General features: G+C 42.0%; 1 protein-coding gene and 1 non-coding gene across 3 annotated transcripts in view; both read left to right on the forward strand.

The window, feature by feature from the left end:
• The window catches only part of LOC126213135 (exosome component 10), a 234,195-nt gene that overhangs the window by 41,499 nt on the left and 165,373 nt on the right, over positions 1-27,323 (forward strand). For both annotated transcript variants that reach the window (XM_049940753.1, XM_049940752.1), the window contains exons 3-4: positions 1,343-1,454; positions 13,803-13,916. In XM_049940753.1, the coding sequence (XP_049796710.1) occupies positions 1,343-1,454; positions 13,803-13,916 (226 nt within the window). The remainder of the gene's footprint in view (positions 1-1,342; positions 1,455-13,802; positions 13,917-27,323) is intronic.
• Positions 8,290-8,364, forward strand: Trnat-ugu (transfer RNA threonine (anticodon UGU)). The gene has a single exon. It is a non-coding gene; the product is annotated as a tRNA-Thr (tRNA).

Here is a 27,323-nt window from a genome sequence, read left to right on the forward strand (position 1 = left end):
GGAGTAGCCCCATATATTATCTGAATTTATTGTAAATTAACTAACAACTATAATTGACCTCCAAATTTGTTTAAGAAACTAGTAGTTTTTAGCACAGGTTTCTGTATTGCTTTAATAGAAATCTTGTTTTGTGTATTTGCATCAGTTCTTATAGAAAATTAGCAACTTTTTAGCTCAACAGATTAAAAGATGACCAATGGTTTAGTTTAAAGTTAGTTGTTTGTGTCTCGTAATACATTGCGCAAGCCGAAACGCAGCCCCACTGTGAATGCTGTTCTCGAGCACGGGATGGCTCGGTTAACATTCGTAAGCAGCTGGAAATTGGCCTGGCTACTGTCAAACGATTGGCAGCTGCTGCGAATCGGTGTGTTTGAAGAGCTCCCGAGATCTGTGATAGAGGTACCAGAGGTACATCAAGTACTATCCTCTTCTGTTTATCCTTCCTCCTCTGCAGAAAGTACAAGATCTAGGCATCCCGTACAGGGTGGATGAGGACCAGGAAGGACTCAGGCTGTTGTACCGATCCCCCTAGCCAACAAGTTTGAGGCGCTGTCTCTCATTGAAACTGAAACGTAGCTAGTGGGATTCACTTCATCTGTTTTGGGGAAACCTGTTTTGTCCAGTGTTAAGAGGCAGCAAATACAAAAGAGTAGGGGTCTATTAATCGTCAGAAGTTCAAACATACGGTGAATGAAAGTACCCCTTAGGACAGCAAGGGACAGGAAAGGATGCCAGGTGCATTCAGTGTGCATGTCTGAGGGCCTCATTTAACAATTTGAAGAGGCTATTCCAGCAGCCATTGAAGGGAACAGGGTGTAATCAATTTGGTTAGTCACTGTCCTTCACCCACCTGTCTCCTCTAATGTTCCCATCCCTTCTGTTCCACCAAAACACCCAAAATCTCTTTACTTCTGTCCGTTTCTGCTATCCCTCGCCCCTCACCCTCCATCTTACCTGCTGACTGCACCTCGCTGCCTTCCCTCTCCCCACCTTGTCCCTGTATGATCCCACAAACATCACTTGACCATCCCCACTCCTATCCTGTTATCCTTCCCCACTCTGCCCCAACTTCCTTCTTACCCCCATCACCTAGGTTGCTTCTTTCATCATGTGCAGCTGATCACAGTCTGGCCTCAGCAAACAGAGACAAGTGGTTTTGTGTGTGTGTGTGTGTGTGTGTGTGTGTGTGTGTGTGTGTGTGTGTGTGTTTCACATCTGAGTGTTTTATCAGGACTTTGTTACTCAAACATCTAGCTGCAGCTTGCCAGACATTTGCTTCCATCCCTTTCCTGCCACATATTGATGCAGACGTCCCTCTGTTTGCACCGCGGCTCTGTTCCAGACTGTCGATGATACTCAGGCACCAGGGGATCGGGGCGAACGTGGTGCGCCGCGACGTGGAGGAGAAGTTCGACCTGGTGGTGGAGGCCAACGATGCCATCCTGGAGCGTGTGGTGAGTGGCAGCCGAGCTTGTAGTCTAGTGGGGCCCAGCATGGCTTGTAAATGCGTCGCACACCGTTATCGAGTAGGCTGTAGCAGCTGCCTCCTCTGGGTCATTTAGCCCTGCTTTGGTTTTTGTCATTTGGCAAACTATCATCATGCTGCTGCTGCTGTGGATTATGATGATGATGATGATGATGATGATGATGATGATGATGATGATGGACGACGACGACGAGGATGATGATGATGTTGTTGTTGTTGTTGTTGTTGTTGTCATCGTCATCGTGTACATTATGAAGACTGGTTTGTTGTAGCTCTCCATGCTACTCTATCCTATGCAAGCCTCTTCATCTCTGAGTAACTACTGCAACCTACATTCACTTGAACCTGATTCCTGCATTCTTGCCTCGGCCTCCTTACCTACCTTTGACCCATACACAGTTCCTTCCATTATGAAATTGATGTTCTCTATGTTTCGGGATGCGTCCTGTCAACAGATCCCCCCTTTTAGTCAAGTTTTGTTTTCTCTCCCAGGTTGGATTTGGTACCTTCTAATTGGTTATTCAGACTACCCATCTACATCATTGGCCCCTTTCTCAGCTTGCATTTATCGCAATCCTCTCGCCCGGAGTCGCAAGGGACTGGAAAAAAGCGGAGGTGACTTCTGTTTATAAATGGGGTAAAAGAACGGCCCCATGAAATTACAGACCAATATCCTTAACATCAGTTTGCTGCAAAATCCTTGAACATATTCTCAGTTCAAATATAATAATCTTTCTTGACGGCAAAAAAGCTGTCCACAAATCAGCACCATTCTAAAAAGCGTTACTCGCGCGAAACTCAACTTGCCCTTCTTTCACATGACATCCTGATAACTATGTTAAAAGGCAACCTGCAGGTTCCATATTTCTAGATTTCTGAAAAGAATTGACATGATACCTTGCTGCAGACTGTTAATGAAGGTACTAGTGAAAGGAATAGGCTCCCAGATGTGTGAGTGCTTTGAAGAATTTTTAAGTAATAAACCCAGTACAATGTCCTGTACAGCGAGAATTTGTCACCGCCAAGGATATTGTCAGTAGCGCCCCAGGGAAGTGTGATAGGACTGCAGTTGTTCCCTATGTATGTAATTGATTTGGCAGACAGGGTGGGCAGCAGTCTATGGTTGTTTGCCGATGATATTGTGGTGTACGAGAAGTTGTTGAAGTTGATTGACTGTAGGAGGATACGAGATGACTTGGACAAAATTTTTAGTTGGTGTGATGAATGACAGCTAGCTCTAAATGTACAAAAATGCAAGATAATGCCGATGACTAGGAAAAACAATCCCATAATGTTCACATACAGCATCAGTAGTGTTCTGCTCGACATGTCGAGTAAATATCTACGTGTAAAGGTACGTTTACACTGGGATGCATGTATCGCGACATGTATGAGCGACATGTCAATTTGACATGTCGCGATACATCACCTCATACAAAAATTCACGGAACTTGTATGCAGACCCTCGAGCTCATACATGTCGCGTATACATTTTGTATATCGCTTTTTGGCCATATACGCGACATGTATGAGCGACATTTGAAGAACTCGCGCATGTGCAGTACTATCATTTCCTGTCGTCTTGTCGACTGCCGCTTATTTCGACGATTAGCGCATGCGTAGTTCCAGGCTCTTTGGTGGCTGTTTGAGTTTTGAAGGTGCCGACTGTCGTTTCGACGTTAATGTATCTGCATAGAATATCAAAAAGTGCCATATGCAAGTTTTATCCCAAGAAGTGAAGGTAAAATATATATAACAGAGGGAAACATTCCACGTGGAAAAAATATATCTAAAAAGAAAGAAAGTCATGAGACTTACCAAACAAAAGCGCTGGCAGGTCGATAGACACACAAACAAACACAAACATACACACAAAATTCTAGCTTTCGCAACAAACTGTTGCTTCGTCAGGAAAGAGGGAAGGAGAGGGAAAGATGAAAGGAAGTGGGTTTTAAGGGAGAGGGTAAGGAGTCATTCCAATCCCGGGAGCGGAAAGACTTACCTTAGGGGGAAAAAAGGACGGGTATACACTCGCACACACACACATATCCATCCGCATATACACAGACACAAGCAGACATGCGGATGGATATGTGTGTGTGTGCGCGAGTGTATACCCGTCCTTTTTTCCCCCTAAGGTAAGTCTTTCCGCTCCCGGGATTGGAATGACTCCTTACCCTCTCCCTTAAAACCCACTTCCTTTCATCTTTCCCTCTCCTTCCCTCTTTCCTGACGAAGCAACAGTTTGTTGCGAAAGCTAGAATTTTGTGTGTATGTTTGTGTTTGTTTGTGTGTCTATCGACCTGCCAGCGCTTTTGTTTGGTAAGTCTCATCACTTTTTTTATATATATATATATATATATATATATATATATATATATATATATATATATATATAATGTAATACATTATATAATTTTTTCATGCATCTGGCACGTATATCAATGTTTTGCTATTATTCCGGCGGCCTTGCGTGATAATGTTGACAACGGATGCCGACAATCGTGTGTGAGACGTTGGCATTAGCAATCGCGCGACAATGCAAATGTTTTGTCATGAAATCTTCGTTTCAAGAGGAATCCCCAGTGGCTAAAAAACGGAGTGTTACTGCCAACTGATCCTCTGCTGGAATCGCTTCCCGAAAGTTTGTGTTGGTTTTGGACACAAGAGGAGCCACAAGTCATAACAAACCGCGGAAATCCTCCATACTCATCCTAACATAATTTCTAAAATATGCGCCATCGTCTAGCGTTAATTCGCGAGAAACTCTCTGTGCCACCATCTACGCTTCCTCCGCCTTTTCTTCCTATCATCTTCCAAAAGAGGAATTGTATCAGCACATAAAAATGTGAAATCTTCCAAATCGTCGTCGGAAGCTGTCGCACAGTGATACATATCAACCAGTGTAAACGCACGCTCATACATGTAGGAGGTTGATACTTGTCAACTCATACAAGTCGCGATACATGTCGCAAAGTCACATATACATGTGTCTCATACATGTGCCGATACAAATCGCAGTGTAAACGTGCCTTAACATTGCAAAGCAGTATGAAATTGAATGAGCATGTGAGGACTTTAGTAGGGAAGGCAAATAATTATTTGACTTTGGTTTATTGGGATAATTTTAGGAAAGTGTGGTTCATCTGTAAAGGATACTGCATACAGAGTGCTAGTGCAACCTCTTCATGAGTACTGCTAGAGTCTTTGGGACCTGTACGAGGTCGGATTGAGGAAGACATTGAAGCAATTCAGAGGTGAATCACTAGATTTGTTATCAGTAGGTTCAAACAACATGCAAAGTGTTAAAGATATGCTTCAGGAATTCGTATGGGGCCCCTGAGGGGGGGAAGATGACATTCTTTTTGCGAAACATTGAGCAAATTTAGAGAACCGGCATTTAAAGCCGAATGATTCTACTGCTGGCAGTGTACATTTCGAGTAAGAACTGCGAAGATAAAATAACAGAAATTAGGGCCCGTACGGAGGCATATAGGCAACTGTTTTTTCCTTGCTCTATTTGTGTGTGGAACAGGAAAGGAAATGGCTTGTAGTGGTATGGGGTACCCTCCGGAAGTACCACACGGTGGCTTGCAGAGTATGTATTTAGATGTTGATCTAATCTTCAACATTCATCTGTAGCAGAAAATTCACTTCTGTACAAGGCTACACTCCACACAGATTCCTAACAGTTTAATTTGTATTAGATATTTGCAGATCCTCTCTTTCAGTAATACTTTCCTAGCGACAGGCAGTCTACATTTTATATCCTCTCTGTTTTTGTCATCAACTGTTGTTTTGATTCCCAAACAGCAAAAATCATCTATCTGTAGTGACTCATTCCCTAATTTAATTCTTTCAGCACCTCCCAATTAAAATTGACTACATTCCATTACCACTATTTCACTTCTTTTATATTCATCTTATAGTCCCTTTTTGAGGCAGTATTCACTCCTTTGAACTGTTTTTCCAAAGGCTTTGCTACATGTGACAGAACTGAAATGTCATCGGCAAGCCTCAAAGTTTTCATTTCTTCTCCCTAAACTTTCATTCTGTTTCCAAATTTCTCATTGGTTTTCTCCACAGCTTCCTCAACGTTCAGACCGAAAAACATCAAGGATTAGCTACAACACTGTCTCACTCCCTTCTCCATCAATACTTCCTTTGCATATCCTTTGACTCTTATGACTGTATTCTGGGTTCTATGCAAGCTGTTGGTGATCTTTTCATTTTTTGTGCTACTACTATTATAACAACTCACATGGAGTATGTCTTCTTTCTGTCTCCAATACTAAGTCACTTATGACTTGAAAATATGTGATAAGAGTTTTCCATCAAATAGTTTCTTCAAGTAGGTGGATTTGGACTATGGAATAATTGAAGGCAGCCACCCACTGCATAGCCAAAGTGTACAGTGGTAGGCAGGCAGATAAAGGAAACGGGTCTTGTTGCATAACATCTGGACAATATTTTCCACTCTTGGATTCGGCCACTTTTTGCTTTTTTTTATCTCCAGTGCTGATATTTCTGCTTGAGAAATTCCCACTTACACCATTGTTCTGTGTTCACATGAAACTGCAAGATTCTACATCTACCTCCGTACTCTGCAAACCATCACAAAGTGCGTGGCAGATGCTACATTGCGTGGTACCAGTTGTTAGAATTTTTTACTGTTCCAGTCACATATGGAGTGCGGAAAGAATAGGTGTTTGACTGCCTCTGAGCATGCTGTAATTATTCTAATCCTGTCCTCACGATCCCTATGTGAGCGATACGTAAGGTGTTGTTATATATTTGTAGACTCATTATTTAAAGCCGGTTTTTGAAACTGTGTTAGTGGATGTCCTTGGCATAGTGTACTTCCATCTTCAAGAGTCTGCCTTCTCAGTTTCTTCAGTATCTCTGTGTCACTTTCCCACAGGTCAAACTAAAACCTGTGACCATTCGTGGTGCCCTTATGGTGCCCTTATCTGTATATGGTCATTACCACATGTTTATCGTACTTGGTATGGGTCCCACACACTTGTGCAAAATTCTAGAATGGGTCATGCGAGTTATTTGTAAGCAATCTCCTTTGTAGACTGATTGCACTTACCCACTATTCAACCAATAAACCAAAATCTACCATCTGCTTTACCCACAACTGATCCAATATAATCTTTCTATTAACTATCCATGCAAAGTGTTACACCCAGGTATATGTATTATTTGGCCAGTTCCATTGAAATTATAGTCATAGGACACTATTTTTTTTCGTTTTGTGAGGTGCACAATTTTACATTTCTGAACATTCAGAGCAAGTTGCCAATCTCTGCACCACTTTGAAATCTTATCAAGATGTGACTGAATATTTATAGATAACTGCATCATCTACAAAAAGTCTGAGCTTACTATCAATATTGTCAGCAAGATTATTAATATATAACATGAATAACAAGGGTTCCAACAAACTTCCCTGCGGCACACCAGAAGTTACTTTTACGTCCTATGATGACTCTCCATCCGAGGTAACATGCTACATCGTCCCTACTGTTAAGTCCTCAGCCCAGTCACAAATTTTATGTGATACATCATACAATCATACTTTTGACAATAAGCGTAGATGTGCTCTGAGTCAAATGCTTTTAGGAAATCAAGAAATACCTCATTGCTTTGATCCAAAGCTTTCAGTATGGCTTCTGAGAAAAGTGGAAGTTGGGTTTTACACGATTGATGTTTTTGCAATCTATGCTGGGTGGCATGGAAATTCCTGTAAATGATTCAAAATTTGGAGGGGAAACCAGCAGGATACTACCCACTAAAACGTGCTCTATTCAGACCGACCAAAGGGTTTTACTGTCTCTTTCTCATATATTTTTGATTGCAGGTTCGAAGAATTCAAAACAAGAAGCGGCTAACTATTAACAAAATCAAATTTGGCTCTTTGTTATCACTGAAGTGTAAAATGCTGTTCATGTCATGTTGCTGGTGTATTAATATTACAATTTCAACAGACTTACGTTCTGCGCAGTTGTGTTAATGAATGTCTCATTATTTCCTTGAACATAATAAGTTGTAGGAAAATGAAATACCACAACTTATTGTTAAGAATTATAGAGTAGCAACTCTTTAATGTCTCGATGTTTTCTTCTTTGGCCGTTGTTCAGCCGAGCTGTCTGTTCCATTCTTATGCACAATATCATGATCAGTGGCCCAGTGATCTATGTAGGTAACGTTAGCTGTGTTATTATGTGTACTCACTGCCCAGACTCCTCAACTAAATGGATCATTGCCGTGTGCCATCTCTGCATCATCACTGTTGGTTCGGTCGATAGTAGGTAACAGCCAGATTGCGTAGGGGCTGCTTCTCATGTATTTTGGAATTCAGTAAACAGCCGAGTGAGAATTTAGATTAGAACTAAAAATGTGAATGAAATGATAATTAAATAGACACCCTAGCTGCAAACAGGCGTTGATATACTTCACTGGGGACATGTTGAAAATGTGTGCCCCGACCGGGACTCGAACCCTGGATCTCCTGCTTACATGGCAGACGCTCTATCCATCTGAGCCACCGAGGGCACAGAGGATACCGTCATATATAGTTAAAATATGGCTTCCCGGCCATTGACCTTCTTGTGTGAACGCACACGCTATGCCCGAACTCGTACGGGACTTGGTAGATTAATCTGCCACGAGTAATGAGTATGATGGGCAAACATCTATTAGGCGCACTACGAATGTAGTGGTGTGGACATGTTGGGAATGTGGATCTCACGGGGAGCGTGCAAGGGATAAGTCCCTGCAGACACACTATCCTCTGTGCCCTCGGTGGCTCAGATGGATAGAGCGTCTGCCATGTAAGCAGGAGATCCCGGGTTCGAGTCCCGGTCGGGGCACACATTTTCAACATGTCCCCAGTGAAGTATATCAACACCTGTTTGCAGCTAGGGTGTCTATTTAATTATCATTTCATTTCTAGCAAAGCTGCATGGTCATCCACGGTATGTGTTCTTTCGAGAACAGATACTACCATCATATATAGTTAAAAATGTGAAATTTATGACCTGTTTTGTTGTTCTTCTGCAGTGAAAACATTTACATATGGGGAGTACTGTAAAAATGTGTAAAAATGAAAAAATAAAAAAAATTCAGAGTGCAGTATTATTGAAAGAACTTCCCCTGTCATCTCAATTCTTTCTCAAGTCATACAAAAAGCCCATTTTCAGCTGCCCACACATACATCTTTTCATCATCTAGGGGCCACATCACCTGAGCTGTACCTCTAAGGAGGAAACTGTGTGTGTGTGTGTGTGTGTGTGTGTGTGTGTGTGTGTGTGAGAGAGAGAGAGAGAGAGAGAGAGAGAGAGAGAGAGAGAGAATTTAACACTTGCCTAACCTAATTTTAAGAATAAAGAAACACAATTGTGGATTTCTTTTTGAAAGGCATCACACTTCAAATTCAACAAGTAACTTGAAATAAGTACAGCTGTGGGTTGTGTGTGCGAATGTGTGTACTCACACTAGAAAAACAGCAAGAGCTCTAAAGTCGAGTGTTAACGGTTTTCTTCTGTGTGTTTGTGTGTGCTACATGCCAGTCGTCCATCGGTATGTGGTAGTCTTTCTCTTATATCTTTACTAACATTAGTAAACTGATAGATGTAAAAGTGTATGGTGTCAATAACGAAAAATAAAAGGAGAACTTTTCCAAAGAATTTGTTGTTGTTGTTCTGGTCTTCAGTCCCGAGACTGGTTTGATGCAGCTCTCCATGCTACTCTACCCTGTGCAAGCTTCATCTCCCATTACCTACTGCAACCTACATCCTTTTGAATCTGCTTTGTGTATTCATCTCTTAGTCTACAATTTTTACCCTCCACGCTGCCCTCTAATACTAAATTGGTGATCCCTTAATGCCTCAGAACATGTCCTACCAACCTTCTTCTAGTCAAGTTATGCTACAAACTCCTCTTCTCCCCAATTCTGTTCAAAACCTCCTCATTAGTTATCTGATCTACCCATCTAATCTTCAGCATTCTTGTGTAGCACCACATTTTGAAAGTTTCTATTCTCTTCTTGTCCAAACTATTTATCGTTCACGTTTCACTTCCATACATGGTTACACTCTATACAAATACTTTCAGAAACGACTTCCTGACACTTAAATCTATACTCGATGTTGACAAATTCCTCTTCTTCAGAAACGCTTTCCTTGCCATTGCCAGTCTACATTTTATATCCTCTCTACTTCGACCATCATCAGTTATTTTGCTCCCCAAATAGCAAAACTCCTTTACTACTTTAAGTGTGTCATTTCCTAATCCAATTCCCTCAGCGTCACCCGACTTAATTCGACTACATTCCATTATCCTCGTTTTGCTTTTGTTGATGTTCATCTTATATCCTCCTTTCAAGACACTATCCATTCCGTTCAGCTGTTCTTCCAAGTCCTTTGCCGTCTCTGACAGAATTACAATGTCATCGGCGAACCTCAAAGTTTTTATTTCTTCTCCATGGATTTTAATATCTACTCCAAATTTTTCTTTTGTTTCTTTTACTGCTTGCTCAATATACAGATTGAATAACATTTGGGATAGGCTACAACCCTGTCTCACTCCATTCCCAACCACTGCTTCCCTTTCATGTCCCTCGACTCTTATAACTGCCATCTGGTTTCTGTACAAATTGTAAATAACCTTTCGCTCCCTTTATTTGACCCCTGCCACCTTAAGAATTTGAAAGAGAGTATTCTAGTCAACATTGTCAAAAGCTTTCTCTAAGTCTACAAATGCTAGAAACGTAGGTTTGCCATTCCTTAATCTAGCTTCTAAGATAAGTCGTAAGCTCAGTATTGCCTCGCGTGTTCCAATATTTCTGTGGAATCCAAACTGATCTTCCCTGAGGTCGGCTTCTACTAGTTTTTCCATTCGTCTGTAAAGAATTCGCGTTAGTATTTTGCAGCTGTGACTTATTAAGCTGATTGTTTTGTAATTTTCACGTCTTGCAACACCTGCTTTCTTTGGGATTGGAATTATTATATTCTTCTTGAAGTCTGAGGGTATTCCTGTCAATTGTTCCCTTATGCTCTCTCTGAAACCCTCTACAACCTCTGGTTTAGTCAGTTTATCCAGGTCCCATCTCCTTAAATTCCGACCTTTTTGCAGTTTCTTCAGTTTTAATCTACAGTTCATAACCAATAGATTGTGGTCAGAGTCCACATCTGCCCCTAGAAATATCTTACAATTTAAAACCTGGTTCCTAAATCTCTGTCTTACCATTATATAATGTATCTGAAACCTGTCAGTATCTCCAGGCTTCTTTCATGTATACAACCTTCATTTATGGTTCTTGAACCAAGTGTTAGCTATGATTAAGTTATGCTCTGTGCAAAATTCTACCAGGCAGCTTCCTCTTTCATTTCTTAGCCCTATTCCATATTCACCTACTACGTTTCCTTCTCTTCCTTTTCCTACTGTCGAATTCCAGTCACCCATGACTATTCAATTTTCGTCTCCCTTCACTATCTGAATAATTTCTTTTATTTCATCATACATTTCTTCAATTTCTTCATCATCTGCAGAGCTAGATGGCATATAAACTTGTACTACTGTAGTAGGTGTGGGCTTTGTGCCTATCTTGTCTACAATTATGCGTTCACTATGCTGTTTGTAGTAGCTTACCCGCACTCCTACCGAGCGAGGTGGCGCAGTGGTTAGCACACTGGACTCGCATTCGGGAGGACGACGGTTCAATCCCGTCTCCGGCCATCCTGATTTAGGTTTTCCGTGATTTCCCTAAATCGCTTCAGGCAAATGCCGGGATGGTTCCTTTGAAAGGGCACGGCCGATTTCCTTCCCCATCCTTCCCTCACCCGAGCTTGCGCTCCGTCTCTAATGACCTCGTTGTCGACGGGACGTTAAACACTAATCTCCTCCTCCCCCCGCACTCCTATTTTTTTATTCATTATTAAACCGACTCCTGCATTATCTCTGTTTGATTTTGTATTTATAATCCTGTATTCGCCTGAACAAATGTCTTGTTCCTCCTGCCACCGAACTTCATCATTCCCACTATATCTAACTTTAACTTATCCATTTCCCTTTTTAAATTTTCTAAATTTTCTAACCTACCTGCCCAGTTAAGGGATCTGACATTCCACTCTCCGATCCGTAGAACGCCAGTTTTCTTTCTCATGATAACGACGTCCTCTTGAGTAGTATCCGCCCAGAGATCTGAATGGGGGACTATTTTACCTCCGGAATATTTTACCCAAGAGGATGCCATCATCATTTAACCATACAGTAAAGCTGCATGCCCACGGAAAAATTATGGCTGTAGTTTCCCCTTGCATTCAGCCGTTCGCAGTACCAGCACAGCAAGGCCGTTTTGGTTAGTGTTGCAAGGCCAGATCAGTCAATCATCCAGACTGTTGCCCCTGCAACTACTGTAAAGGCTGCTGCCCCTCTTCAGGAACCACATGTTTGTCTGGCCTCTCAACAGATACCCCTCCGTTGTGGTTGCACCTACGGTACGGCCATCTGTATTGCTGAGGCACGCAAGCCTCCCCACCAACGGCATGGTCCATGGTTCATAGTTAAAGTTAAATAAATGTGCACAGACTAAAGACATACTATGCTGCATTATGTAGACACAGTGGCCACCTTGTGAATCAAAAGGTAAGAAAAGTGGGATGTTCCGTGCTGTACTTCATGAATGATCGGAGGGAATTTGTTCTGAAATTACTGACATGCTTATCTGGAATATCTCTCTCCTGTTGATGTATTCTTTCTTGCTTTCGTGGACTTCATCTTCTGTGCAGTTTGGCCTGTGCAGGAAATGGAGATCGTGCTTATCTATTTTCAATGAGCTTCTAAATAACAGAAGTCACTCTCTGAAGATCGAGAATGAGATTTTTCACTCCGCAGTGGAGTGTGCGCTGTTATGAAACTTCCTGGCAGATTAATACTGTGTGCCGGACCGAGACTCGAACTCGAGACCTTTGCCATTTGCGGGCAAGTGCTCTACCATCTGAGCTACCCGAGCACGACTCACACCCCGACCTCACAGCTTTACTTCTGCCAGTACCTTGTCTCCTTCCTTCCAAACTTTACAGAAGCTCTCATTCTGGGTATTACAACCCACTAAGTACTGCTCACATAGGGATTATGAGGATAAGATTAGCATAGTTAGTCCACGTACAGAGGCATTCATTCAATCAATCAATCTTGCCGCCAGTTGCAGATCGCATCTTCCAGTTGGGATTATGTATTTGTCAATTTCTCTACTGGTCCGAATGGTCAGACGTTTGGTGGCTACGTGAAGGACACAGGTTCAATTCCTGGAACTGCCGTGGACTGGAATGGGATACTCTCCACCTCGTCACGCCGACTGAGGAGCTACTCGCAGGAGAAGGTCCGAGATCTGCATTGCCGACGACGGCTGGGAGAGCAGTGTGTCGACCCCACATCTCCCCATAACATATCCTGCAAATAGAATGGGAACAAACGCTGGTTAATAACTGGCACAGTGGGCTGCACCCTTTGCCATGCACTTCGTGGTGCTTTGCAGAGCATAGACATAGTTGTAAATGCAGATATGTAAATGCAGATATCTCCACCGCCCTGTTGTCATATTGGCCAGTTGGGAAATTGGGACCGACTGACTGCCACGTTATCCTGTGCCGGTGACATCATCGGATATGTTATGGGGAGATGTGGGGTCGACACACTGCTCTCCCAGCCATCGTCGGCAATGCAGATCTCGGACCTTCTCCTGCGAGTAGCTCCTCAGTCGGCATGACGAGGTGGAGAGTATCCCATTCCAGTCCACGGCAGTTCCAGGAATTGAACCTGTGTCCTTCACGCAGCCACCAAACGTCTGACCGTTCAGACCAGTAGAGAAATTGACAAATACATAATCCCAACTGGAAGATGCGATCTGCGACTGGCGGCAACTAGTCTGCTACTCATGGGTCACATCTGCTGGGCCGGCCGCGGTGGTCTAGCGGTTCTGGCGCTGCAGTCCGGAACCGCGGGACTGCTACGGTCGCAGGTTCGAATCCTGCCTTGGGCATGGGTGTGTGTGATGTCCTTAGGTTAGTTAGGTTTAAGTAGTTCTAAGTTCTAGGGGACTTATGACCTAAGATGTTGAGTCCCATAGTGCTCAGAGCCATTTTTGAACATCTGCTGGCAGGTCTCACCTGTGCAGCTTCTAATGTATGTCTAGCTTTCTATCACAATACATTTTATATTGTGAATATTCTTAGAAATGCACGTGTTAAATAAGAGTAGTTAACTGTGTGGAGATGCAATTGAGAGAGGCTGCTCTTTGTTGTGACAGGGGCTGAACTTGGACGAGCTGGCGGGCATTCGCCGCAACCCTGAGCCCGTGCTGCTGGAGGCGGCCGTCACGCGGCCGGTCAGCGCGCCCTGGAACAGCACCGCCGCCACTGAGGTGAGTACGAGCTGTGCGTGCGCTCGAGCTAAGTGTGTGTAACACTGTGGGAGGGTCTGCTGCAGAAAGGAGCCGGTCGTTCTGTCCGAGTCGCGGCTCCAGTCGTTAATAGTCTCATTGCTCTACGTGTGCGGCTGTCTGTCTTGTTAGTTTATTGTGAGACAGAGCTAGGTCTCATAGTTACGTCTCTATTGCACGAACTGATGGATTTTGTTTATTTACAACACTGTCATGCAAAAGCGTTATCAACAGCAGTGTGTTTTTTCCAACAGTGTGTTGTGTTTTCAGTTCTGGTAAATGTAACAGCGCATAATAGTTACGGCTTTCGTTCCTTCTTGTTGACAAGTCATCTGAGGGCACCTGTGTCGGGTTCTTCGAACAGTGTTTATTTGATGTTGGTTCCGATGTTTTGCAAGCACGAGTGGTTGGTGTAGTGTTATATGCCAACATTTCACAGCCTCTATTTATGACGAGGAAAGATGATTGTGACCAAATAGTAAAGTATTGTTAGGTAGAGAATAAGTCACGAAACGCATACTGTGTGCGGTCATTTTGTTTCACGTTTGTACAGAGTTGAACGGAGAGGTGTGCTTTTCGATTAATTGGCAAGGCTTGACAGCAATTAAATATCTTCTCCAGTTGTGGGCAGGGACTATTATGTTTTGACATCGCGGCTTGGCCGTGTCTCGACTTTCGAGGAGCAGGCATACTCTGCGAGAATGAAAACAGCACTGAACAAAGGAAGTTCTAAAATGAAATGCCATCTTTCAAGGCAAACTTTCTGTTTACCTTACATTGTTTCAGCTCCAAGGTACAAAGTAATTCTGATATGTACACGTATTGCAACAAATGCAAGACAGTCAGTGATGAAATGTTGACATCATTTTGTAATTACAGTAGATATCATTTTTCCTACCACCAATAATAGCTGCAAAGGAGAAGAGTTCAAGTCTTTCCAGGTCCACACGTGGTTTTACAGAGATACTGCTTTGCAAGACCTTCCACATAAGGAAGGAAATTAATAGCGACAGAGTTACATCCGAGATAAGTTAACATGCGATACATCGATGTTCCAACTCAGCTTCTAAAACATAAGAATAGGGTCACAGACATTTCACTGGCATTGTTAAAGCTTCACCCTCTGTTGCCGATGGCAGACTGGAGTCAAACTTGCGGCCACAGGTTATATGCACCTGGCACAAAAATGTCTGAGGACTTAGCCATTGTTGTTATGTTGTTACTATTACGGTTCTTCCCTTCTTACTACAGTGGTCATTTGCTGCAGTACTGGAATCCAGGAACTGCTCATCTTGAGGCTGCTGTTACATTTGCAGGTTTCTATGGCTTCCCTGGATGATGGGGTGTGTTACCTCTTCTCCACAGCGAGAACTCCTCTGTCGACAAATTTTATTATGTGGTCATTGTCACACAGTATGTGCTCTAGCATAACCAATTTCTCTATCTGTTCCAACTTGCAATGCCTCTTGTGTTTGGTGATTCTGGTGTCATTCTGACGTAGATTTTTCCACATGTATGTGGTATATTCATGACATTGGAAAAGGGTCCCTTTTGTCCTTTGCTGATCTACGACCCCCTTTTATCTTCTTTGACAGTTTATAAATAGTCTTTATGCTCTGTTTATGCTGTATACAACCGGTTCTTCCCATCACCCTGGGAATGTATGGCAAAAACGCCGAAAGTATTTGATTTTGTGACACTTCTTATGTAACTGTTAGAGGACCCATTGCTAATCAGAACATTTTTCAAGTGTCATATCTGGTGTCAGGTGTTGCAGCTCATATAACACATTTTCTGTGTATGTTTGTTGTTGTTGTTGTTGTTGTTGCTGTTGTGATTTCAGTCCAGAGACTGGTTTGGTGCAGCTCTCTGCGCTACTCTATCCTGTGCAAGCTTCTTCATCTCCCAGTACCTACTGTAACCTACATACTTCTGAATCTGCTTAGTGTATTAATCTCTTGGTCTCCCTCTACAATTTTTACCCTCCACACTGCTCTCCAATGCTAAATTGATGATCCCTTGATGCCTCAGTGAAACATGGGCGATAAATAATTTGGACAAGAAGAGAATAGAAGCTTTCGAAATGTGGTGCTACAGAAGAATGCTGAAGATTTAAGTGGGTAGATCACATAACTAATAAGGAGGTATTGAATAGAATTGGGGAGAAGAGAAATTTGTGGCACAACTTGGCTAGAAGAAGGGATCGGTTGGTAGGAGGGTAAAAATCGTAGAGGGAGACCAAGAGATGAATACACTAAGCAGATTCAGAAGGACGTAGGTTGCAGTAGGTACTGGGAGCTGAAGAAGCTCGCACAGGATAGAGTAGCATGGAGAGCTGCATCAAACCAGTCTCAGGACTGAAGACCATAACAACAACAACAACAACAACATGATGCCTCAGAACATGTCCTACCAACTGATCCCTTCTTCTAGTCAAGTTGTGCCACAAACTCCTCTTCTCCCCAATTCTATTCAATACCTCTTCAGGGGAGGACGACGGTTCAATCCCGCGTCCGGCCATCCTGATTTAGGTTTTCCGTGATTTCCCTAAATCGCTCCAGGCAAATGCCGGGATGGTTCCTTTCAAAGGGCACGGCCGGCTTCCTTCCCCGTCCTTCCCTAATCCGATGAGACCGATGACCTCGCTGTCTGGTCTCCTTCCCCAAACCAACCAACCAATACCTCTTCATTAGTTATGTGATCTACCCATCTAATCTTCAGCATTCTTCTGTATCACCACAGTTCGAAAGCTTCTTGTCTAAACTATTTATCGCCCATGTTTCTCTTCTATATGTGGCTACACTCCATGCAAATACTTTCGGAAATGACTTCGTGACACTTAAATCTATACCCAATGTTAACAAATTTCTCTTCTTCAGAAACGATTTCCTTGCCATTGCCAGTCTACATTTTACATCCTCTCTACTTCGACCATCATCAGTTATTTTGCTCTCCAAATAGCAAAACTCCTTTACTACTTGAAGCGTCTCATTTCCTGATCTAATTCCCTCAGCATCACCCCACTTAATTCGACTACGTTCCATTATCCTCGTTTTGCTTTTGTTGATGTTCATCTTATATCCTCCTTTCAAGACACTGTCCATTCAGTTCAACTGCTCTTCCAAGTCCTTTGCTGTCTCTGACAGAATTACAATGTCATCGGCAAACCTCAAAGTTTTTATTTCTTCTCCGTGGATTTTAATACCTACTCCAAATTCTTCTTTTGTTTCCTTTACTGCTTGCTCGATAACATCGGGGAGAGGCTGCAACCTTGTCTCACTCCCTTCCCAATCACTGCTTCCATTTTATGCCCCTTGACTCTTATAACTCAGGGTGTATACGACCCGGGACTACCGGGAGATCCGGCATAAACCTAGGAATTTTTTCATCCTTGAGAAAACTGGGATAAATCCGGGAATTTTTTGAAATTCCGGGTATTTTTCTTTTAGTTTTCAGTTGTATTTTTGTGATTTTGACTGGTAAGAACCAATACTCTAACAAAGGATATTACTGTATCCCGCTTTTGCAGAATAATGCTGCAACAACAACACATGAAGGAGAGAAAAAAAATTAAAATAAAACTTAAGTCGCAACGGAAATACGCCATATACAACAACAAAGCACAGTGCTCATACAAGCGTCTGCCAATAGCAAAGTGTATCAAAGGCTTTAGGAAGAATATGCAGTGCTTCCTAACAACAAATTGCCTCCGATCAGCGTGACGTGACAGCTGTTTACATTAGATTCGTTTGAGCAGTTGCGGGCGGGCTCTTGTGCTTGCGCAGTTGAGTCGCCTATGAGTAGTACCTTCTGCTTCTGACTACGGATGTGTGGCTGGGTGCCACTATCTAAATTGCTCCGGTTCGGAAATATCGTAGATCCGGGGCTGATGTACAGAGCAGTCTGAGTTGTAGTGGGGACGTGGGTAGTCTCCACGTGATTTGTTTTTACGTTTAGCAATTTTGCTGTTTCCTCTTCATTTATTGCTCTCACATTAAATGAAAACAGAACGGATTTTTGTGGCCGGGAGTTATCAGATTATCAGATGAATTAATCATAATTACGGAAGGCTAAAATATGTTATTAGTTTCAGGTTTTATTTCCACCTTTCTGACACTCAAGCATTAATCGACTTGCAGAACAATGAAGCTATTTTTGACGGTTTGCTAAAGAGATTTGGCTTTTATTAATCTTTTGTGCTGAGGCAGTTAATTTATTTGAAACGAAGTGTTTAATTTCACACTGTTGACTAGTTTCAACTGTTCGCTGCATTTCAACTGCATGTTTTCCAGCTTCTAGATCGTATGGCATTATGCCATAATAAAGAACCAAACATGAGATAATACGGTTCTGGTACTCAAGAAAATTTACATCCGACTCTGGACATACGAATTATTATTTTGTATTTTAGTATGGTTCACGAAATTCCGATGCTCTTGAAGTATCCTCTGATGTCTTGTTTCTTTTATGACATAATGCAAGATCTTTTAATGTTTTACACGTACGAACATGCGGGCTTGCTGCGTAATCATACCTGTGCAGGGGCAGTGACGTCTGTGTTATAACTTCAAGTTTAACAAATATTTTTCAAGGAAGACGCAATACATGAAAGTCACAGATCAAATAAACAGAGTAAGACGTGTGTACACTTTAACAGTCAAATCATAACTTAGTCCGAGTCTAGTGGCCGCTGGCTGGCTGGCCGCTTAGGTGGCGCTGCTGCTGCACGGCTGGCAGACAGCACCGCATGTAGAGGACGCGCGTAACTGCGCAGTGGCACTTTGAAAGATCGGCGAGTCACAACAGACTGTTATCTGGCGCTCTCTGGCAAATGCTGAAACGAACCAATTTCTAACGGGTCATGGGAAAATATTGCAAATGGTGGTTTGAAAAGCACTACTTTCAAAGTAAATTTCCTTTTACGCAAGATGAACTATGTGTGAGAATGTACGAGGAATTTCTTAAATCACAGAGCGTTTGACTCTCATTTCAAAATAAAGTCTTTGAGGACGACCATCTAGACGAATTTCGAGCCCAGAAGATCGGACATTTACGTTGTTATTAAAAATTTTACTGGCACATTTGTGTGATGTATCTTGAAGTGTAACACACGCAAAAAAGATCAACATTATAAGTGGAAGCTTAGCTTCTCTTGCAGCTTATTTATCTTCGAGACCAATATTATATGTGAAAGTTTTGTTTTTCTAGTAGCAACATTATGTATATTAATTTAAACCATTAACTTTTCTTATTTGTGTGTTCGTACTACTTAAGAGTGATCTTGCTGTTGGCTGACTACATCAGTGTCCTATGCTGTCATTAGCTGGCGAAATCACGTGACATGAGCTGTGACTGGCTTACAAAAGCGCGTCGCAGTCTCGATTTCTATGCTTTGGAAAGTAACATGCGGTGTTTGGTGGAATTCGAATCTATACCTTCGTAACATGAAAATATGCAGTGTACATGTTGCTGCACATCAAAGATATTTCCAAAACGTGTTTTTTCCCAAGTTTCATTTTCTAAGGTGCCCTGAAATTCTACATCGGTGTATAAAACCATAAATGTTCAAAGGATTGATAAGTTTTACAGTGCCGAGGAAAAGTATACCGTCACTTAACATGGAAAAAGTGTATTTTCACCGGGGAGAAAGTGTATTTTCAACTGGGAAACCCGGGAATTTTTTTTCCTTGTCCATGTATACACCCTGTAACTGCCATCTGGTTTCTGCACAAATTGTAAATAGCCTTTTGCTCCGTGTATTTGACCGCTGCCACTTTCAGAATTTGAAAGATAGTGTTCCAGTCAACATTGTCAAAAGTTTTCTCTAAGTCTACAAATGCTATAAACGTAGGTTTGCCTTTCCTTAATCTATCTTCTATAATCTATCTTATGTACATTATGATCATATTCATTGTCACTATTCTGGCTAGAGTTGTGATTTGACAGTTTGTGCCGGCTGCAGACCATGGCGGAACACATGCTGTGAGAAACCGACCACACGATAAAATTTACTGACACGGAAGTTCTCATTGTGGAGAAGAGCTACCACACCCGCTTGTTCACAGAACCTATTGAAATCGACAAACATGAGAGTAGCTTCAACAAGTTTATCAATTGAAGACATGAAGTCTGTAAATGAGTCCGCAATCATTTTATTTTTGGCACTTTTATTTTCACAAGCCATCTTGATCACACAGATTTCTTTATACTTTATTACCAGTTTCGGCTTACTGCCATCTTCAGATCTGTTGTAAATATAAATAATGTGTAAGCGACCAGGTTCAGTTAGTTAAGACGAAATCTGTACAGTATTAATGACGCATGAAATGTAAAAATATAAAATATTTATAGCCATGGATAGCAGCCATACATACCGTCAAGTTAAACATGTGAGTACATGGTATGTGCTGATAATACTCAGATTGCATCAGGTATTTATACAAAAACCGAATTCCAGCAGAGGGCAGTTTAGTTAGAGTACATAGTAAACCAGTGTTGCCAATATAAAGACTAAAATGCTGTATGCACTGTTGTCAGTTAAAATTTTTCTTCGGTTAAATGAGTGTCTGACAAATCCATAAAAAGCACAAATATTGTACAATACAGGCCTTAGCCTGGTTAGGTAACATACAACTTTTTATGAATGCCAGTATAAAAAGTATAAAATAAAAAAAATCACAAAATCTTCTATTCTAAGAGATCACTTAACATTGAACGTAATCATAATACAATTAATAAAGTAGTCCCCCTTAATTAAAAATAGAAAATCTATATTAATATTCACTGCTCACTGCTAGCACATTGTGCACAAATTAATAAGAGAGAAAAGCTAAGTGCATTGTATGTGATAGAGGGGGATGACGAAAAATAGACAGGTCGGAAAACAAAAAAATTAGGAAACTAGTGGACTGAAGAAAGGAATAGTTTTTTTTTCCATCAGTCTACTGACTGGTTTGATGCAGCCCGCCACAAATTCCTTTCTGTGCTAACCTCTTCATCTCAGAGTAGCACTTGCAACCTACGTCCTCAATTATTTGCTTGACATATTCCAATTTCTGTTTTCCTCTACAGTTTTTGCCCTCTACAGCTCCCTCTAGTACCATGGAAGTCATTCCCTCATGTGTTAGCAGATGTCCTATCATCCTGTCCCTTCTCCTTATCAGTGTTTTCCACATATTCCTTTACTCTCCGATTCTGCGTAGAACCCCCTCATTCCTTACCTTATCAGTCCACCTAATTTTCAACATTTGTCTATAGCACCACATCTCAAATGCTTCGATTCTCTTCTGTTCCGGTTTCCCCACAGTCCATGTTTCACTACGATACAATGCTGTACTCCAGACGTACATCCTCAGAAATTTCTTCCTCAAATTAAGGCCGGTATTTGATATTAGTAGACTTCTCTTGGCCAGAAATGCCTTTTTTGCCATAGCGAGTCTGCTTTTGATGTCCTCCTAGCTCCGTCCGTCATTGGTTATTTTACTGCCTAGGTAGCAGAATTCCTTAACTTCATTGACTTCGTGACCATCAATCCTGATGTTAAGTTTCTCGCTGTTCTCATTTCTACTACTTCTCATTACCTTCGTCTTTCTCCGATTTACTCTCAAACCATACTGTGTACTCACTAGACTGTTCATTCCGTTCAGCAGATCATTTAATTCTTCTTCACTTTCACTCAGGATAGCAATGTCATCAGCGAATCGTATCATTGATATCCTTTCACCTTGTATTTTAATTCCACTCCTGAACCTTTCTTTTATTTCCATCATTGCTTCCTCGATGTACAGATTGAAGAGTAGGAGCGAAAGGCTACAGCCTTGTCTTACACCTTTCTTAATACGAGCACTTCATTCTTGATCGTCCACTCTTATTATTCTGTCTTGGTTGTTGTACATATTGCATATGACCCGTCTCTCCCTATAGCTTACCCCTACTTTTTTCAGAATCTCGAACAGCTTGCACCATTTTATATTGTCGAACGCTTTTTCCAGGTCGACAAATCCTATGAAAGTGTCTTGATTTTTCTTTAGCCTTGCTTCCATTATTAGCCGTAACGTCAGAATTGCCTCTCTCGTCCCTTTACTTTTCCTAAAGCCAAACTGATAGTCACCTAGCGCATTCTCAATTTTCTTTTCCATTCTTCTGTATATTATTCTTGTAAGCAGCTTCGATGCATGAGCTGTTAAGCTGATTGTGCGATAATTCTCGCACTTGTCAGCTCTTGCCGTCTTCGGAATTGTGTGGATGATGTTTTTCCGAAAGTCAGATGGTATGTCGCCAGACTCATATATTCTACACACCAGCGTGAATAGTCGTTTTGTTGCCACTTCCCCCAATGATTTTAGAAATTCTGATGGAATGTTATCTATCCCTTCTGCCTTATTTGACCGTAAGTCCTCCAAAGCTCTTTTAAATTCCGATTCTAATATTGGATCCCCTATATCTTCTAAATCGACTCCTGTTTCTTCTTCTATCACATCAGACAAATCTTCACCCTCATAGAGGCTTTCAGTGTATTCTTTCCACCAATCTGCTCCCTCCTCTGCATTTAACAGTGGAATTCCCGCTGCACTCTTAATGTTACCGCCGTTGCTTATAATGTCACCAAAGGTTGTTTTGACTTTCCTGTATGCTGAGTCTGTCCTTCTGACAATCATATCTTTTTCGATGTCTTCAAATTTTTCCTGCAGCCATTTCGTCTTAGCTTCGCTGCACTTCCTATTTATTTCATTCCTCAGCGACTTGTATTTCTGTATTCCTGATTTTCCCGGAACATGTTTGTACTTCCTCCTTTCATCAATCAACTGAAGTATTTCTTCTGTTACCCATGGTTTCTTCGCAGCTACCTTCTTTGTACCTATGTTTTCCTTCCCAACTTCTGTGATGGCCCTTTTTAGAGATGTCCATTCCTCTTCAACTGTGCTGCCTACTGCGCTATTCCTTATTGCTGTATCTATAGCGTTAGAGAACTTCAAACGTATCTCGTCATTCCTGAGTACTTCCGTATCCCACTTCTTTGCGTATTGATTCTTCCTGACTAGTGTCGTGAACTTCAGCCTACTCTTCATCACTACTATATTGTGATCTGAGTCTATATCTGCTCCTGAGTACGCCTTACAATCCAGTATCTGATTTCGGAATCTCTGTAATCTAATTGAAATCTTCCCGTATCTCCCGGCCTTTTCCAAGTATACCTCCTCCTCTTGTGATTCTTGAACAGGGTATTCGCTATTACTAGCTGAAACTTGTTACAGAACTCAATTAGTCTTTCTCCTCTTTCATTCCTCGTCCCAAGCCCATATTCTTCTGTAACCTTTTCTTCTACTCCTTCCCCTACAACTGCATTCCAGTCGCCCATGACTATTAGATTTTCGTCCCCCTTTACATACTGCATTCCCCTTTCAATATCCTCATAAACTTTCTCTATCTGTTCATCTTGAGCTTGCGATGTCGGCATGTATACCTGAAGTATCGTTGTCGGTGTTGGTCTGCTGTCGATTCTGATTAGAACAACCTGGTCACTGAACTGTTCACAGTAACACACCCTCTGCCCTACTTTCCTATTCATAACGAATCCTACTCCTGTTATACCATTTTCTGCTGCTGTTGATATTACCCGATACTCATCTGACCAGAAATCCTTGTCTTCCTTCCACTTCACTTCACTGACCCCTACTATATCTAGATTGAGCCTTTGCATTTCCCTTTTCAGATTTTCTAGTTTCCCTACCACGTTCAAGCTTCTGACATTCCACACCCCGACTCGTAGAACGTTATCCTTTCGTTGATTATTCAATTTTTTTCTCATGGTAACCTCCCCCTTGGCAGTCCCCTCCCGGAGATCCGAATGGGGGACTATTCCGGAATCTTTTGCTAATGGAGAGATCATCATGACACTTCTTCAATTACAGGCCACATGTCCTGTGGATACACGTTGCGTGTCTTTAATGCAGTGGTTTCCATTGCCTTCTGCATCCTCATGTCGTTGATCATTGCTGATTCTTCTGCCTTTAGGGGCAATTTCCCACCCCTAGGACAAGAGAGGGCCCTGAACCTCTATCCACTCCTCCGCCCTCTTTGACAAGGCCGTTGGCAGAATGAGGCTGACTTCTTATGCCGGAAGTCTTCGCCCGCCAATGCTGATTATATATCAAAATTTAGGCAGTGGCGGGGATCGAACCCGGGACCGAAGACGTTTTTGATTATGAATCAAAGACGCTACCCCTAGACCACGGGTACCCTTACAAAGGAATAGTTACTGTGAAGAAATTAATGGCCAGGTGGTTGTGAGAACCAAGGACACATTTTAACGCCAGTTCACACCTGCAGAGTTCTAAGAAACCTATGTTGGGGGAAGAATCCAGATGGCACGGGTTGTGGAATAGGCACCAAGGTCACAACTCTTGTGTTGTAGGCATGCATTGCAACAGGATATTGTGTGTTGCCAGGATACACACTCTGCGTATGCCTGTTCATTCTAACTGATAAATTGGTGGTAGTCATGCAGATGTAAAAGGCCGAACAGTGTTTATATAACAGATGGTACACAACATATGCTATTTCACAGGTAGTATACCGTATTTACTCGAATCTAAGCCGCACTCGAATCTAAGCCGCACCTGAAAAATGAGACTCGAAATAAAGGAAAAAAAAAAATTTCCCGAATCTAAGCCGCACCTGAAATTTGAGACTCGAAATTCAAGGGGGGAGAGAAGTTTTAGGCCGCACCTCCAAATCGAAACAAAGTTGGTCCATTGTAATATGAGACACAATTTAGGTCGAATGAAAGACGATACAGCTACAGTAGTTTGGTTCGAGTCGTAAGCTTAGCAGTTAAGCTTTACCAGGTAGCCATTGCTATGCGTCAGGCGCTCCGTCCGTATTTATATGGGTACCCTTCCTTTTTCACGTGCTTCGTCTGGTTTGAATCGATTGCTTATTTTGCTTTGATCTGATGAGTGCTGTTTTCTTTGTTATAGGTGTTTGTCATTCTAAGCTGAAAATGCATTACTGTACTGTGTCATGCATTGTTTGTCGCATTTTGATAGTGCGTTTTTACGGCCTGTCGCCGCTCGCGGCATGACTTGCTTTTGTGCGCGCTACTGCCGCTTAAAACAAAGAGGAATCGTCTCATTAGCGAAACAATGGCAAGAGACTGCTATTTGTTGTTACTTACACTGCTGCTTTCTTTGATAATGATCAACAAGAACCAAATAATAGACTGTGTATGATAGAACATGTTCTGAATGAGAGTTTAGCGAAAATTTTTCTCCATTTGAAAATCTTTGCGGCCGCTTCTTTAGTACATCAAATTCTGCACAGAAATTAGTCATCTTACATTTAAAATCTAGTCAGTTGCCATGCTTCATTTCTGACTGTATTCCGCATTTGCTGTTGTCTCACTCTAGTTTCGTAGTTTATTAGGCAGACAGGATTTAAATGAGATAGCAGCAAACACGAAAGAATACATGGCAAAATGTTTATATTCGTATTATTCTTATGGTGAAGAGAATAGTGCATGTGATTCACATTTCATCAGGTTCCTATTAGCAACCATCTCTTCTCACAGGTAGGAAAAAACTCGGAACGTAGAGTTGGCCATATTGACAAACATCCCTAACAGTCTTGCCAGTCGAATTTTCGTAGTACATTGAAATTCTGCTACATTCGAGGATGAACAATACGGAATTTGTATTTACTTTGTTGGATAATGTATGAAAATGCAGTGGTCGAAACTCGGGGTGGAGAAAAAAAAGCTCGTCTTCTACCTTTTTTTTTTAAATTTATTTACTGATGCAGAGGTTTTGGCGTCAGTATTTATCTTTGTGCCCACAAAGCATGCTTGTGTAGCGCTACATATATTCGACGGCAGAAGTTAGTTTTGGCGGCACCTACCAACATTTTTCAGAACTTCCGCTTGCTTTGCACTTGATTCTAAGCCGCAGGCGGTTTTTTGGATTACAAAAACCGGAAAAAAAGTGCGGCTTAGATTCGAGTAAATACGGTATGTTATGCCAATTACAGGACTGGTATAGATGGTGGTAGGAGGGTGCATAGGGAAGTCTTGCAGCGGGGGTGGTCACAGGTTTAGGAGCCATAGTGTTGGGAGATAGGTGCAGGAGGGACATAGGGTCTGACAATGGTATTGCGGAGATTGGGAGGGCGACAGAAAGCTATTCTAGGTGCGGTGGGCAAAATTTCAGACAAATAGAATGGACCACATTTCAGGGCACGATGTTAGGAAGTTACGGCCTTGTCGAAGTAGCTGATTAATACGTTTGAGACCAGGGTAATACTGAGTGACAAGTGGTGTACTCTTTAAGTTCTTTGTTGGAGGGATCATCAGCACCAAGATTGGATGTGATGGCCCAGCAAATCTGCTTGTGAACTAGGCTGATGGGCTAATTATGTCCAGTGAAGGCCCAGGTGAGAATAGTGGTAAACTGCTGTGAAGAGTGTGCATCTGAACAAGATATGTTTATCTCGAATGCCGAGGCTGTATGGGAGGGAACGTTTGACACGGAAAAGATGGCATCAGTCAAAATGTAAGTTCTGTTGTTTGTTAGTAGGTATAATGTGGACGGAAGTGTGTAACTGGCATTCGGTGAGGATGAGATCGACATCAAGGAAAGTGTCATGGGATTTAAGACCGTGTGAAATTTAATTGGGAGAAGGTATTTAGAGATAACAGGAATTTTAACAGGTCAGCCTCACCATGAATCTGTACAGCAAAGATGTCATCAATATATCTAAACCAAACCAGGGGCTGAAGGCTTACGGATCCCAGGAAAGACCTTTCCAAGTGACCCACGAAAAGATTTGCATAGGAAAGAGCCATTCTGGTTCCCACGGCTGTACCCTCTGATCTGTTTGTATGTCTGCTCCTCAGAGGTGAAGTAGTTGTTGGTAATTATAAAGTTGAGTAAAGTGAGTAGCAAGGATGTCATATATTTGAAATCAGGTGGGCACTGATTGAGGAAATGTTCAGCTGCACACTTACCGTGTATGCGGAGGATACTGGTGTAGAAGGAGGTGGTGACAAGCAAGGTGTGTGGTGGGAGTGGGACTGACACAGATTTCAGAGGATGTAGAAAATGATTGGTGCCTTCAATATAGGAAGGATGTCTTTGTACTATGGGTTACAGGTGTTGATCAACTAATGGTCGTACCACGTTCCACGAATTCAACCAACAACAACCCTTTGGCATCCCAAAACACCGTTGCCATCAGTTTTCTGGCAGAAAAATCTTGTGAGGCTTTTCTCGGTTTGGTAGGCGAATTTGAATGTGTCCACATCTTTGATTGTTCTTTTGTATCAGGGTTCACGTACTTAATCCAGGTTTCGTCACCGGTCACGATTCTGTTTAACAATGGTTCTCCTTCGTCCTC

Source organism: Schistocerca nitens, chromosome 11 (assembly GCF_023898315.1).
Source record: "Schistocerca nitens isolate TAMUIC-IGC-003100 chromosome 11, iqSchNite1.1, whole genome shotgun sequence".
Classification (NCBI taxonomy): domain Eukaryota; kingdom Metazoa; phylum Arthropoda; class Insecta; order Orthoptera; family Acrididae; genus Schistocerca; species Schistocerca nitens.